This window comes from Amblyraja radiata, chromosome 26 (genome assembly GCF_010909765.2).
Source record: "Amblyraja radiata isolate CabotCenter1 chromosome 26, sAmbRad1.1.pri, whole genome shotgun sequence".
Taxonomy (NCBI): Eukaryota; Metazoa; Chordata; class Chondrichthyes; order Rajiformes; family Rajidae; genus Amblyraja; species Amblyraja radiata.
Genome location: NC_045981.1, coordinates 21,268,133 through 21,283,872, shown reverse-complemented (window position 1 = coordinate 21,283,872; position 15,740 = coordinate 21,268,133). Strand labels below are relative to the sequence as shown.

The following is a 15,740-nucleotide window of genomic DNA, read 5'->3' as shown; positions in this document are numbered from 1 at the left end:
GTCAATTCTTTTACTACTCTAGTTTTACTTAAGATTTGCACTTTAGTCAGAGTTAATGACTTACTTCCATTCCAGATTTGAGAGGCTGAAAGATTCTTCTAGATGTTTTATTAGATACTAAATTAAGCCACTTTGGTACTCAGTTAATCTGAAAATTAACACTTCACTACCCCCCTAACTCCTTCCATCAAGCCAATTTTGTATTAATCTGACAGGCTGGATCCCACGTAATCTCACCTTCCAGACCAGCCTACCATTGGGACCTAGCCAGAGGCTTTGCTAGTCATGTAGATAACATTTACTGCTCTGCCCTCGTCAATCCAGTGTTATTTACATTCTGTCTCCATCCTGACTTCCCTGTGCAATTCTAGCCCCCTAAATCTATTACTGCACACTTACTGCCACCTAACTACACACCAAAGAATCGAGGACTCTGTCTGCTAATGCAAAATATAAAAAATAAATAAAGACCTTTGAACGCGTTCAGAATACCACAAAGGCGTTGAATGCAAAAAAATATTTATTTTGCAGGGAGGTGAGTACCCATTTGAAGGGTCTATGTGCTGTAGAAGAACACGTGAATTAATCATCAATTCCATAGGAATTTCAGTGACTCATCTGGCTCATGGTCATGGAAACGGTATGCTGCGTAGCATTCTCTGGAGAGCCTGGTTTCTCTGCAGGTAATGAAGTGCGTCTTCATACAGATGATTCACGGTACTGCACAGCTGCTTGTGTGGGAGCTCTATTTTCCTGCACATTACCACAGTGGCAATTGTGCAGAACAGCAGGAAGAGGAGAACCTTCACCAACACCCAGCAGAATGAGTGCCTCTTGTGAGATGTCGATAGACGTGTGGATGAAACTGGTTCTAAAAAAATATAGAAAAGAAAAAGCAACATGTTATTTGAGAATGTGCAAACTCCATGCACACAGCACCCGCGGCAGAATTGTACAGAGGCAGCAGCTCAACTCGCTGCAGCACTTGGGAGCAATTAGATTGAAGACACATTATTCACTTCATTAGGAAACTGGCTGAGCAGCAGGAGACACTAGATGCTCAACAGGCTGATGCAATTACTGATATTATGTGGGATGTTAATGGCAAAGAAAGACGACCAAGGCTGCTGCTGACACAAAGTGGAGACATTAAGTGACAAATACTGGCAATTTAAATATGCAAATTATAATGCAAGCAAACATGAGGACATAAAAATTGATTGAGTTTCTAAATGGTGAAAGCAATAAATCATCTAAAAGAGACCTGATACTTGACATATTGCTCAACATCAGAAAAAGTAATTGATGCTGGATGGAATGTTACTCTTAATAGTAGAGGATGGGTCAGGGAGAATTATATAGACATAGAGACATAGAAAATAGGTGCAGGAGTAGGCCATTCGGCCCTTCGAGCCTGCACCGCCATTCGATATGATCATGGCTGATCATCCAACTCAGTATCCCATCCCTGCCTTCTCTCCATACCCCCTGATCCATCCCTGCCTTCTCTCCATACCCCCTGATCCCTTTAGCCACAAGGGCCACATCTAACTCCCTCTTAAATATAGCCAATGAACTGGGCTCAACTACCTTCTGTGGCAGAGAATTCCACAGATTCACCACTCTCTGTGTAAAAAATGATTTTCTCATCTCGGTCCTAAAAGACTTCCCTCTTATCCTTAAACTGTGACCCCTAGTTCTGGACTTCCCCAACATCGGGAACAATCTTCCTGCATCTAGCCGGTTCAACCCCTTAAGAATTTTGTAAGTTTCTATAAGATCCCCCCTCAATCTCCTGAATTCTAGCATGTACAAGCCGAGTCTATCCAGTCTTTCTTCATATGAAAGTCCTGCCATCCCAGGAATCAGTCTGGTGAACCTTCTCTGTACTCCCTCTATGGCAAGAATGTCTTTCCTCAGATTGGGAGACCAAAACTGTACGCAATACTCCAGGTGTGGTCTCACCAAGACCCTGTACAACTGCAGTAGAACCTCCCTGCTCTTATACTCAAATCCTTTTGCTATGAATGCTAACATACCATTTGCTTTCGTCACTGCCTGCTGCACCTGCATGCCTACTTTCAATGACTGGTGTACCATGACACCCAGGTCTCGTTGCATCTCCCCTTTTCCTAATCGGCCACCATTCAGATAACAGTCTACTTTCCTGTTTTTGCCACCAAAGTGAATAACCTCACATGTATCCACATTATACTGCATCTGCCATGCATTTGCCCACTCACCCAACCTATCCAAGTCACTTTGCAGCCTCCTAGCATCCTCCTCACAGCTAACACTGCCCCCCAGCTTCGTGTCATCCGCAAACTTGGAGATGAATTTTCTCCAAACTGAATATACAGAGCTCTTGTCTACCACTGGATACGTTTCTGGGCAATATTCCATGAGACCATTACCATTAGAATAAATATGATGTAGGTTTTGAAAAATGATAACAATGCAAAGGTAGGATTACGCAATGTAAAAGTATTCTCTGGAACTTAGTTTCTCTCTGCTTAACCTATCACATCCACCATAGCCATCTATATTTGCTAGTTGAGAAATGCTGAATGAATTTACAAATTAGGCCTTTCAGAAGCAAAGTCCACACGTGCAAACAGTGACAGATGCTTGAAATTGCCCAGCTTTAGCAACTAATGATAGATCAACTGTTAGTTCTAAACCCAAGTGCTGGAGTTTATCAAAAAGATGCATATTGCCTTTCACATATTCATCTAACCCAATTAAACTATTTTTACAGCTGTACAAGGATAGTACAGTTCATGCTCCTACCACTTACTTTCCAACACACCATCATAATTTTTCTCCTTCGGCTCATTCAACTGTTGTATTTTCTGTGCATCGTACTCCTTCCTGCGTCTCTCCTTCTCCTCCATTTTCTCACGTTTACGTAGGTCTCGTTCTCTTGCTTCCTTAGCCCTCAATTCTGCTTCCTGTCTTTTCTCTATCTCTGTAACAAGATATTTGGCTGTAAACATGGTCGTTAATTCTTTTGCTTTCTGCTAATGTTTTTGATGACTTTTATACACCGTCCCTCACATGAGATGTTTTAAACTATGGACATCTGCCTTTTCATGCGGACATAAAAGATCTGAGATCATTAGAAAAAGAAATGGACCTCCTGTTATCGTGGGTAACAATGATTTACATTGTTTACTGTTGTTAAGACCTTCTTGTTTGTGAATTGACTGTTGGATTTTCCTATGTTATAGCACTTAAAATTTAATTAATTAAACAAATCAAGGACAAGTGCAGGAAAGTAGTGTTGAGATAAACAAAAATCAGCCATTGTCTTACTGAATCATGGAGCAAATGACCGGCTGCTTTTGCTTATGTTCTTATATTGAAATTGTCCCAAAGATGTTCAAGAGCTGAGGTTTTTGGACCACCCAAGAAAAGCAAATCTTTCAATTTGGCATCAATGGTAGATATCACAGGAAAGCTGCTCCATGCCTTTGACTGAATGTCCGAACATAATTGTGCATGTGGTACCTTTTGATCATAACACTGAGCAATTCCTTACTTAGGAGAAAGAGCTTTGACCCTCAAGCATCAGGCTACCAGTGGTCTCCAGATTGTTGGCCACCAAGAATAAGATTAAGTTTGGCTCTGAAAACCCCAGTCAAATTGCATATTTTAACAAATAAAAAGTGAGGTAAGTACTGAAGGGACGCAATGCTCCAATATATAGGATCATTGCATAAGGGTGATATTCAAACTGTTGACTGCCCGCCACTTGCAGACATTTGCTGTACATTGGATGAATATATTACATGGATAACTAGTCTCTCACCCCGCTCAACCTGCAGCCGCCGCTGCTTCTCACGATCTTGTTCGGACTGAATGGTTTTCATATACCGGAGCACCTTAAGCATCCAAGGGAGAAAACAAATTCAACACATTTTCTCCAAACTGAATAATGTAAAATTACATAAATGATCTATCACAGTAACTGCTTTAAAAAGGCATTATGATGTACGGTGGAGTAATTATCAAATATTCCATCCAGTTTCACCAAGATTACAGCAATATAGGAGGTTTTAGTGGTGGGTTTAAAGGAGGATAAATCTTCAGAGCGTGATGGATGAACCAGAATCCACAAGGGAGGAGATTGTTGGGGCACTGGCAGGAACATTCAAACCTCCGGCCCCAGAAGGGAAATCAGATGACTAGAGGACAGTAAATGTGGTACCTTTACTCAAAACAGGCAGCAGGGTTATGTTAGGTAATTAGAGGCTAAAATCAGTGGTGAGAAAATGTTCTGAAGGTCAGCATTAATCTGCATTTGGGGAAGCAAGGATTAGTCACAATGCTCAGTATGGCTTTGTTAAGAGGAGGTCCTGTCTGACTAACGTGAACATGTAAATGTGGTTGGAGTAGTTGTTCACATGGACCTGAGTTAGGCCTTTGACAATTAACTATATGGAAGACTGGTTCAATCAGTTATGAGCCCATGAGGTCCAGGGCAATTAAACAAAGTGATCTGAAATTGGTTTGGTGATAGGAGACAGGGGATGATGGGCGAGGGATGTTTTTGCATTTTGTAGCCTGTGCCAAGGGATTGGGTCTGGATTGTGGCAGTTTGTTAATTTTCATGAACAATCCTCATATGTAAACATAGGAGGCAAGGTTAGTATGGCTGCAGATGCAGATAGCGCAATGGTAGCGAGAAGGTTAAAAACCAAATAGAGAAAGCCGGGTGGGTTTCCCTCAGTATATTATAATAAATGGTGCAATCATGGAAAATCTGAACATTTTTATTGTATTAATCAACTGTGTTGTGCATGGAATTATCAGACAGCCTTGTCCCAAATTAGGCAGTGGTCACCAGTAAACTAACATTGGCTGCACTTTGTTTACACTGCTTCTCATCCAGGCAATCCCCTGCCACCTTCTTGAGCGTTGAATCGAGCGGATTTCCTTTTAAATCCAACCATTTCAAATTCTGCAGAGAAAAAAAAAGAGTATTATCCTCACTTTGAGACCTTGTTAAACTGCTTCTTAGAAATTACGGCAATGAGTCAACTTGGAAATTTCTGAGATAGCAAACAGTGCTGCATGAATTCAAAGAGTTTCCTTTGATGACAATCAGTCTCTCTTCCTCTCTACTCACCAGTGTTCTTCTTTACCTTCCCTCAGGTTTGTCTGTAGCTACTTCCATTTACCTGCTATAAATGGAGTGCAAAACTTTCCAGTATTGACATAGTAACTCCCAGTCTTGTGTTAGATTTTGAATGTTCTATTTGATATTTTTTGATCCTATATTTTAATGATTGATGATTATTAAATCTGAACGAGACAGCCTTGGTAAATGCCCCCTCCCCTTAAGAACAAGGGAAAACTAGCCTTAACTACCATTCAGAAAAGCATGAAAGTTAGTATGGAATACCGATGATTGTGTCAGTGCCATAGGGAAAACTTTACAGAGACATGTAGTGTTCAATTGTAGAAGGAGAGGAACTTGACTGTGCATAGATTGAATGCATTTTCTAACAAGAGTCCAAGGACACTGATTAAAAAAGTGATTTCTTAGTTTTCTTAGAAAACTTAGTTTTACTAACAGATCTATGGAATTATTAACTTGCAGTTCCGGTCTCAACGTTGCCATTGGCTCGTTGAAGCAATCATTTTGCTTCTTCATCAACAACTATGCCTGAGTCCATAGTCCTGTCAGAGAGCATAACCATGATGTTCAATTGATTGGGTAAACTGCGCTTTAAACGCCACAAAGTTTATTGCAGGACAGCATTCTTCCCCCTCTTCTCGTGAAGATCAATTTCTGAAACTCCACCTTGCCCAAGGTTTTCTTCTGAATATAGTCCCACACCTACCACTTCAAACACCAGAAGAAAAAAATACAGTCCCACACCTACTCAGAAAAAAATAAAGACTCTTAAGGGAATAATAAATACCACCACAATAAATAATGTTGAAAATTATCCACAGCAGAAGACATGCACCTAAGTTTGAATTCACATAGAGTTCAGAATTAGCATTTGGCACAGGATGTGCCAGGGACAGCCCAAGAGGGAGCTGGAGTTATAATCGAGCAGAGGGAGAACTTGGGGAGGGCGGTAGTGATCCACAATGAGAAAGTGGGTGATCGATAGGCATTACTTGTTAGAACCAGGTGGGTAAGAGGATGTGCAGCTCTCATCTTCGGCCAGCTTGCATGTTTTTAAATATTCAAAATGGAGTGGGAAAGAAATATTGCAGTACAAATAAAGTGAGAGTGAGAAACAAGATGACACAAAACCATTCTTTCCTTTAGGCTGTCAGAGTAGACACCTTACCTTGAGCTGAGCAAAGGTGACCGGCAAGCTGATCAGCTTGTTGTTATACAGGTCCAGATGCTGCAGGTTAACAAGTCGCCCAAAGTCAGAGGGAAGCTCCTGCAGCTGGTTCTTGCTGAGATCCAGCCTGATGAGATGCGTCAAGCTGCAAAACTCTGGCTGAAACAAAGTATTAAAAATAAAGTACAACAGAAGAAATAAAAATCACAATTCAATAAAAATACCAACCAGTCAACCCAGATACTGAAGTAAGATCAAGTCATTAACAGGCAGCCAGTAATTAAGTATCATCCTGCTTATCCAAAACCTGACAGAGACCTGTCCACTTCAATAGCTAGGAATCAGAGCATGAACAGTGTACATAGTGAATGCCAGTTTTGGACAGCGAACAACCTTACAAACGCTCAGCACTGCAATCTCCCATAAAAGGTATGGAGATTAAAGAAAACAGTCGGGAAACTGAAAATTCCCATGTACAAGCTTCTGCAGAGAGCTTTAAACCATATGACCCGTCATCAGCACCACCACTAAGGCAGGCTCTCACGCTGTGAATCTCCACTTGGAAGTCAGGTGTGATTTCCTCTAGTCTCTCACAAGTATAGACACTAGTCCCCACGCATCACTGTCCTTGTGAAAGATGTAGTGAGCAACTTTCATAATAAGCCACTGCAGCCATTGAGGAGTTACTCCTACAATGATGTTAGATGAGAAGTTACATTTGTTCTAACAACGATGAAGGCACAATATATACTTCCAAGTCAAGATGGTATGCAACTTAGTCACACAGCACAGCACTTTGGCTCATCTATGTCGACTAAGATGCCCCATTTCAGCTACTCCCACGTTTGGCCCATATCCCTCTCAACCTTTTCTATCCATGCACCTGTCCAAGTGTCTTTTAAATGTCATTATAGTACCTGCCTCTGGCAGTTCATGCAATATATCCACCACCCCGAGTAGAAAAGTTGCCCCTCAAGTTCCTATTAAATCTTGCCCCTCTCATCTTAAACCCTCGTCCTTCTATTTTGGTTAGCCCTGGCTAAAGCACTCTTCAAGCACTAGAGAAGACACCTGTCAATCTCAGTCGTTGTTGTATTGAATGTGCACAGCCTGCTCAGTGTTGCATGAAATCAACTTAGCTGAAGACAGCTGATATTGGGGATATCAGGATGAAGTGGAGAGGAATCCTCCACTTAGCACTTGTGGCCAGTAGTAGTTGAAACATTCAGCTTTGCCTTTTGTAAATAGTAGGCCATTCAGAAAACAGTCCCCATAAATGAATGGAGGAAAATGGGTGATTAATAAGCAAGCAGTTCAGAGTTGAATGCTGTCAGTGGTCCGGTACACAAGACCACAAAGTATATATAGATTAAGTGAGTGGGTGAATGAAACCAGGAGGGAAGGGAAAAGGGTGACCGGAGCTAAAAGGGGATATAGAAAAGAGGACAATAACAGAAAATTCAATGTTCATACCATTGGATTGTAGACTACAGAGGTGAGATACGGTAAATTGTCATAAACTTCTCCCCATTGCAGTTGTGTCTAAGACTAGGTAGCATACGTTTAAGGTGAGAAATAAGAGGGTTAAATGGAATCCGAGGAAGATTATCTTTCCATTCAGAGGGTAACTTCAAATCTTGAACGACACTGCATCTGGAGGAGTATTTGAATCACGAAGGCTGCAGACCAAGAGCTGGTAAAAGGCATGAGTACACATAGATATTAGATGGTCAGAGTGGGGACAGTGGGCTGAACAGCTTGTTTCTGTGCTCTACGACTGACACGATAGAATTTTACATTAAAATACTTAGTGATTTGGAACAATCTTTAACGTAGCCATACATGTGAATGACACAACCTAAGATGCGAAAGTAATGGTATTTTAAGCATAGCAGATATTTAAAGAATTAACACAGTTTACCAGTTTACAGTTAATATATCCCTTTCAGGCCAAAACTAAAACAGGTTGGCGTTGCATGGAATCAACTTAGCTGAAGACAGCTGATATTGGGGATATCAGGATGGAGTGGAATGTAATCCTTCACTGAGCACATCAGGGGAAGTTTTTTTAATAAATCAAAGGAAAAGTTGTTACCAAAAGCATCAAGTTTGGGAAAGTTTCCAAATTTGCAGCGGTTTAAGGCACTGATAATGAAAGGAAAAGTAGAATTAAAGATAGACACAAAATGCTGGAGTAACTCAGTGGGTCTAGCAGCTTATCTGGGGTAAAAGAATAGGTTACGTTTCGGGTCGGAACCCTTCTTCAAACTAAAAAAAGTGTTCCGACTCAAAATGTTACCTATTCTTTTTCTCCAGAGATGCTGCCTGACCTGCCTGACCTCCAGCCTTTTGTGTCCATCTTTTGTATAAACTAGCTTCTGCAGTTCCTTCCTAAACTGTGGAATTAAAGAGTACTTCAGCCCATAAAAGGAAAATATTAACAAATGTTAAAGTGGACCTTTTACACAGCGAATAAACTGAAGTTACACTAGGGAAAGACGAAAGGCACCAAAATTAAACAAATGTTTTGTTGCGGTCTCCTTGTCTTATAACAACGTAAAGATCTCCCACAGGAATAATCTCATTCACAGAAAGCACAGAGAATCTCTCAGAAATAGTGAAGTACTCTGACAGTGAGCTCAAAGTGGTTGATATTAGTTAAAAACAAAGCATTGGAGAAACTAGCGAGACTGAAAGGCAATAAATCCAGACCTCAGGAGGTATATCCCAGCAATTTGAAAGAGGTCACTATCGAGATCTCTAGAGCATCATCCAACACATGTTTTAGACTTGTTCCAATTGTTTGAAAGGTAACAAATTTAACCACATTACTAAAGGAAGGAATGGAAAAATGGAACTTCACACCAGTTTGTCAGAAAAATGGTGGATTCTATTACTAAGAAGTAGTATTACTTGGGCATCATTAACATGGATTTATGAAAGGAAAATCATGCTTCATGGATCTGTTCCCATTAATTTTGGGGACTGTAACAAAATAGATAGAGAAACCAGTTATGGTGCTGAAGAAGGGTTTCGGCCCGAAATGTTGCCTATTTCCTTTGCTCCATAGATGCTGCTGCACCCGCTGAGTTTCTCCAGCATTTTTGTGTACCTTCGAGTTTTCCAGCATCTGCAGTTCCTTCTTAAACATGGTGCATTTGGACTTTCATAAGGTGCCAGGTGAGATTATTAATTAACAAAATGACAGCATACAATATTGGGAGTAATATATTGTTGTAGATTGATGATGGTTTAATAGACAAAGGAGCAGGAATGCCCCTTTCGGGTCAGCAAGGTGTCTGGGCAGGTGATGCATGAGCCCCAGCTGTTCACATTCTACGCAATAAAATGGTGAAGGGATCAAGTGTAATATATCCAAAGCTGGCTGGCTGGGCAGTTTGCGAAGAGAATGCACACTTCAGAGGATATGGACAGTTTAAGTGAATGAGTGATCGCATGGCAGATTGAATAAAACTTGGAAAGAAGCAAGGATGTGCACTTTGGTGGAAAAAGAGCATTTTTAAATGGTAAGTAAACGAAAGGCATTGGTATTCAGGAGGACACCGGTGTCCTTGTACACAAATTACTGGACTTGACAGAGGAATAGGAGGAGACTGGGCAATTGAGATGGTTAATGGCGTGTTGTCCTTTATCACAAGAGGATTTGCGTATAATGATCTAGTTCCAATTATCGACTCTCCTGGTGAGAATATAGTGTAACGGTCTAATCTTCCTAATTAAGGAGATATATACTTGTGGTAGGAGTACAGTAATAGGTTCACCACATTTATTGTTGAGATGGCAGATGTAACATATGAAGAAGGATTAAGTAGACAGCTGGGATGTCTGGAATCACTGGTCATGCAGGAACTGACCAATAAGGGCATAAACGAAAGGAAACTTTTCCTAGATGGTGGTGAATCTTTGGAATTATCTTGCTTAAGCAAGTAGCACTGGGTGAAAGTTCAACCACTCTTAAGGGGCCAAACTGCCGACTCCTTTTGATTTCCTATGTCAAAGGTGATGAAGGCCCTTCAGCCTATTGATTCTGTGCTGACTACTAACCAGGATGGAGACATCATGGCCAGGACAACAAGCTGTGGAAAGCACAACAAATGTACCAGGGAACATAATTCCCAAAGCTTGTTCTTTTTTAAAGTAATTGTTTTTGTAAATGCCCCGAAGACATCTTGTTCTCACACCGAGGCTCGTGTGACCACACAGTAACAGTGACTGTCATGGTGCTTGTTCTATTGGCAAATGCCCCGGAGACACCTTGTTTTCACAACCAGTCTCATGTCTCCGTGCTGTACCAGTGACTGTCACACACAATATCATTCTCAGCAAGATCACGTCCTGCAGAGTCCCACAGGCACCAATTCCAAATGCTAACTGGCTGACAATTTGTCTCACATCTGGTGCCATGTCTCTGCAACCACATGGGCCACTGAAACACTGCACGGGCACCAACTCACAACACACTGCACATTAAAGACTTACCGGCAACAAGACAAAGCTATTGCAGGACAGATCCAGGGTGGTGGCCTTAGGCAAAGCAGCCTGCAAACACAAATTAGACCAATTTACAGCACAAATCATTAACACAAGCAAAAAAGGCTTTCTCAAATACATTGAACAGCTATGCTTTTTACCATGTCTGTGGAATATGCAAATAAATAAGAACACCTGGGACAAATCCATGCAGTTACAGGGAGCCCGTGCAAGCTTCATACGTGATAAGAAGAGGGGGGGGGAGAAGAGGGGGGGGGGGGTGAAGAGAAGAGGGGAGGGGGGGGGGAGAGAAGAGGAGAGGGGGGGGAGAGAAGAGGGGGGGGGGAGAGAAGAGGGGAGGGGGGGGGAGAGAAGAGGGGAGGGGGGAGAGAAGAGGGGGGAGAGAAGAGAGGAGGGGGGAGAGAAGAGAGGAGGGGGGAGAGAAGAGGGGAGGGGGGGGAGAGAAGAGGGGGGGGAGAGAAGAGGGGAGGGGGGGAGAGAAGAGGGGAGGGGGGAGAGAGAATAGGGGAGGGGGGAGAGAAGAGGGGAGGGGGGGAGAGAAGAGGGGAGGGGGGGAGAGAAGAGGGGAGGGGGGGAGAGAAGAGGGGAGGGGGGAGAGAAGAGGGGAGGGGGGAGAGAAGAGGGGAGGAGGGGGGAGAGAAGAGGGGAGGAGGGGGGGAGAGAAGAGGGGAGGAGGGGGGAGAGAAGAGGGGAGGAGGGGGGAGAGAAGAGGGGAGGGGGGGGAGAGAAGAGGGGAGGGGGGGAGAGAAGAGGGGAGGGGGGAGAGAAGAGGGGGGGAGGAAGAGGGGGGGAGGGGGGAAGAGAGAGAGGGGGGAGAGAGATGGGGGGAGAGAGATGGGGGGAGAGAGATGGGGGGAGAGGAAGAAGGGGGGGAGGAAGAAGGGGGGAGGAGAGGAGGGGAGGGGCGGGGAGGAGGGGAGAGGGGGAGAAGAGGGGAGGGGGAAGAGGGGAGGGGGAGGGGGGGGGGAAGAGACACTACTCAACAATGTACCTCGGTGACTGCCAATCTCCCCGCCGCCCCCCGACACTCCTGCCACAGGAAATACACTATGTCTGTATACACGTCAATAGGTTTATTTATTGAAATCATATTCTATGTCGCTATGGGGGAGGGGAGAAGGAGGGGGGGGAGAGAGAGAGGAAAGAGAGAGGGGGGGGGCAGAGGGGGGGGGAGAGGAGGGGGGGGAGAAAGAGGGGTGGGGGAGAAAGAGGGGAGGGGGAGAGAGAAAGAGAGGGAGAGGAGGAGAGAGAGGAGGGGAGAAGAGAGGGGGGAGAAGAGAGGGGAGGGGGAGAGGGGGGCGAGAGGGGAGGGGGGGGGAGAGAAGAGAGGGGGGGGGGCGAGAGAAGAGGGGAAGGGGGGAAGAGAAGAGGGGGGGAGGGGGAGAGAGAAGAGGGGGGAGGGGGGGAGAGAAGAGGGGAGGGGGGGGGAGAGAAGAGGGGAGGGGGGGAGATGGAAGAAGAGGGGAGGGGGGAGAGAAGAGGGGAGGGGGGGGATCGAGAAGAGGGGTAGGGGAGGAGGGGGAGAGAAGAGGGGAGGGGGAGAGGAAGAGGCGGAGGGGGGGAGAGAAGAGGGGATGAGAAGAGGGGAGGGGGGGGAAGAGAAGAGGGAGGGGGGGTGATGAGAACGAGGGGAGGGATGGAGAGAAGAGGGGAGGAGGGGGGAGAGAGAAGAGGGGAGGAGGGGGGGAGAGAAGAGGGGAGGGGGAGAGAGAAGAGGGGAGGGGGGGAGAGAAGAGGGGAGCAGGGGGGGGAGAGAAGAGGGGAGAGAAGAGGGGAGGAGGGGGGAGAGAAGAGGGGAGGGGGGGATGAGAAGAGGAGAGGGGGGGAGAGAAGAGGGGAGGGGGTGAGAAGGGAGAAGAGGGGAGGGGGGAAGAGGAAGAGTGGAGGGGGGGAGAAAAGAGGAGAGTGGAGGGGGGAGAGGGGAGGGGAGAGGGGAGGGGGGGAGAGGGGAGGGGAGGGGGTGAGAGGGGAGGGGGTGAGAGTGGGGGGGAGGGAGGAGGGAGGAAGAGGGGGGAGGAAGAGGGGGGGAGGAGGAAGAGGGGGGGGAGGAGGAGGGGGGGGGGGGGAAGAGGGGGGGGAGGGGGAAGGGGAGAAGAGACACTACTCAACAATGTACCTCGGTGACTGCCAATCACCCCGCCGCCCCCCGACACTCCTCCCACAGGAAAAACACTATGTCTGTATACATGTCAATAGGTTTATTTATTGAAATCATATTCTATGTCGCTATGGGGGAGGGGGGGGGGAAGGAGGGGGGGGATAGAGAGAGAGGAAAGAGAGAGAGGGGGCAGAGGGGGGTGGGAGAGGAGGGGGGAGAAAGAGGGAGGGGGGAGAAAGAGGGGAGGGGGAGAGAAAGAGGGGAGGGGGGAGAAAGAGGGGAGGGGGAGGAGGGGGGGGAGAGGGGATGAAGGGGGCGAGAAGTGGGGGGGTAGGGAGGGGGGAGAGGGGAGGGGGGAGAGGTGAGGTGAGGGGGGGAGAGAGGTGGAGGGGGGGGGAGGGCCGGGAGGAAGAGGGGAGGAGGGGGGGGAGAGAGGGGGAGGAGGGAGGGGGACAGAGGGAGGGGGGAAGAGGGAGGGGGAAGGACAGAGGGGAGGAGGGAAAGGGAGAGGGGGGGGAGTGGGGGAGAGGGGAGGGGGGAAGAAGGGGAGGGGGGGGGAGAGGGGAGGGGGGAGGGAGAGGGGAGAGGGGAGGGGGGGAGAGGGGAGGGGGGGGGGAGAGGGGAGGGGGGGGGAGAGGGAAGGGGGTGGGAAGAGTGGAGGGGAGAGAAGTGGGGAGGGGGAAGTGGGGAGGGGGGGAGAGGGGAGGGGGGGCAAAGGGGAGGAGGGAAAGGGAAGAGGGGGGGAGAGGGGAGGAAGAGGGAAGGAATGGGAGGAAGGGGGGGAAGAGGAGAAGGGGGAAGAGGAGAAGGGGGGAAGAGAAGGGGGGAAGAGGGGAGGGGGGGAAGAGGGGAGGGGGGGAAGAGGGGAGGGGGGGGGGAAGAGGGGGGGGGGGAGAGGGGAGGGGGGGGGAAGAGGGGAGGAAGAGGGGAGGGGGGCGAAGAGGGGAGGGGGGGAAGAGGGGAGGGGGGGAAGAGGGGAGGGGAAGAGGGGAGGAGGGGGGGAGGAAGAAGAGGGGAGGAAGGGGGGAGAAGAGGGGAGGGAGAAGAGGGGAGGGGGGCGAAGAGGGGAGGGGGGGGCGAAGAGGGCAAAGAGGGGAGGGGGGGGCGAAGAGGGCAAAGAGGGGAGGGGGGGCGAAGAGGGAGGGGGAGGAGAAGAGGGGAGGGGGAGGAGAAGAGGGGAGGGGGGAGAATAGGGGGTGTGAGGAGAACGGGGGAGGGGGGGAGGGGGGGAGAGGGGAGAAAAGGGGAGGGGGAAGAGACACTACTCAACAATGTACCTCGGTGCCTGTCAATCACCCCGCCGCCGCCCCCCGACACTCCTCCCACAGGAAAAACACTATGTCTGTATACATGTAAATAGTTTTATTTATTGAAATCATATTCTATGTCGCTCTTCCAGGGAGATGCTAACTGCATTTCGTTGGCTCTGTACTGTACACTGACAATGACAATTAAAGTTGAATCTGAATTCACTTTTGAAGTGCCACCTTTCATTTCACTGCACATCTCGTATGTGTATGTGACGAATAAACTTGACTTGAATCTGAATCTGAAGAGGGGAGGGGGGGGAGAGGGGAGGGGAGGGAAGAGGGGAGGGAAGAGGGGAGGGAAGAGGGGAGGGAAGAGGGGAGGGAAGAGAGGAGGGAAGAGGGGAGGAGGGGAAGAGGGGAGGGAAGAGGGGAGGGGAGGGGGGAAGAGGGGGGGAGGGGGAAGAGGGGGAAGAGGGGGGGAGGGGGAAGAGGGGAGGGAAGAGGGGGGGAGGGGAAAGAGGGGGAGGGGGAAGAGGGGAGGAAGAGGGGGGAGGGGGAAGAGGGGGGGAGGGGGAAGAGGAGGGAAGAGGGGAGGGAAGAGGGGAGGGAAGAGGGGAGGGAAGAGGGGAGGGAAGAGGGGAGGGAAGAGGGGAGGGAAGAGGGGAGGGAAGAGGGGAGGGAAGAGGGGAGGGAAGAGGGGGGAGGGGGAAGCGGGGGGGAGGGGAAGAGGGGAGGGAAGAGAGGAGGGGAGGGAGGAGGGGGGGGAGGAGGGGAAGAGGGGAAGAGGGAAAGAGGGGAAGAGGGGAAGAGGGGAAGAGGGGAGGGGAGGGGGAGGGAAGGGGGAGGGGGAGGGAGGGAAGTTTGGGGTGGAGTTTAGGGAGGGGGTGGGAGGGGGAAACGGTGGGAAGATCCCGGTGTCCCATCCCCTCTCACCAGCTCTCGCACCGGCGCCTCGCTCAGGCCGCTGAGACTCAGGTCGAGCTCGTGTCCGTCCAGCCGCTCCCGCAGCCCCAGGCCTGAGCCGGAGCCGGGGCCGGAGCCGGCGGCTGGCGTCACCTGCTTGCCGCTGTTCTTCGGCATCTTCCCGCGGGGCCGCTAACAGATACCGTCCACCCTCCGGCCGCTCCCGCCGCGACACGTCACGACCAATGCTGGCGCCAACGAGCCGCTGGGCAGGAGCGGCGTCTACGCCGCAGACCGAGCCGCCGCCCGCAGCGCCACCGGCGGACTGGAGGGCAACCGAGCCGCGGACCACTCAACATCCAGATAGACACAAAAAGTTGGCGTAACTCAGCGGGACAGGCGGCATCTCTGGAGGGAAGGAATAGGTGGCGTTTCGGGTCGAGACCCTTCAGACGGGTGGACGGTTCGCCAGATGGTTGGACGAAGGCCAGAGATGGAAAAAGGGAATGAGTTTTGAAGCTAGAAGAAGGAATGTAGAGAGAGGTGAGAAATATGTCCAGGTCCAGGAAGGGTACGGGTGGGGGTGGGGGTGGTAGAGGAGGAGAAGGAGGAGAAGGAGGAGAAGGAGAAGAAGGAGGGGAGAGGGTTTGTGAAAGGATACCTAAA

At 48.5% G+C, this 15,740-nt stretch overlaps 1 protein-coding gene across 2 annotated transcripts; it reads right to left on the bottom strand.

Annotated features, from left to right (window-relative positions):
- Window positions 1–502: 502 nt before the first annotated feature.
- lrrc59 (leucine rich repeat containing 59) lies at window positions 503–15,343 on the bottom strand. 2 transcript variants are annotated; one of them, XM_033044464.1, is made up of 7 exons: window positions 15,105–15,343; window positions 10,812–10,871; window positions 6,312–6,470; window positions 4,859–4,963; window positions 3,812–3,884; window positions 2,798–2,986; window positions 503–871 (listed from the first exon to the last, which is right to left on the bottom strand). In XM_033044464.1, the coding sequence occupies exons 1-7, from the start codon at window positions 15,249–15,251 to the stop codon at window positions 630–632; spliced, it is 975 nt and encodes a 324-aa protein (XP_032900355.1). In that variant the 5' UTR covers window positions 15,252–15,343; the 3' UTR covers window positions 503–629. The 2 variants fall into 2 exon arrangements, with proteins under 2 accessions (XP_032900355.1, XP_032900356.1); XM_033044465.1 differs by having other exon boundaries at window positions 2,798–2,968; window positions 15,105–15,339.
- Window positions 15,344–15,740: the final 397 nt, after the last annotated feature.

Bases quoted from the DNA above. Each gene is read 5' to 3' on its own strand.
- lrrc59 (XM_033044464.1), bottom strand. From the start codon at position 15,251: ATGCCGAAGAACAGCGGCAAGCAGGTGACGCCAGCCGCCGGCTCCGGC. The intron at 4,964-6,311 runs GTAAGGTGTCTA...TTTTCTCTGCAG, and splicing joins TCACCTTTGCTCAGCTCAAG to AATTTGAAATGGTTGGATTT. The intron at 872-2,797 runs GTAAGTGGTAGG...ATATTTTTTTAG, and splicing joins TTATGATGGTGTGTTGGAAA to AACCAGTTTCATCCACACGT.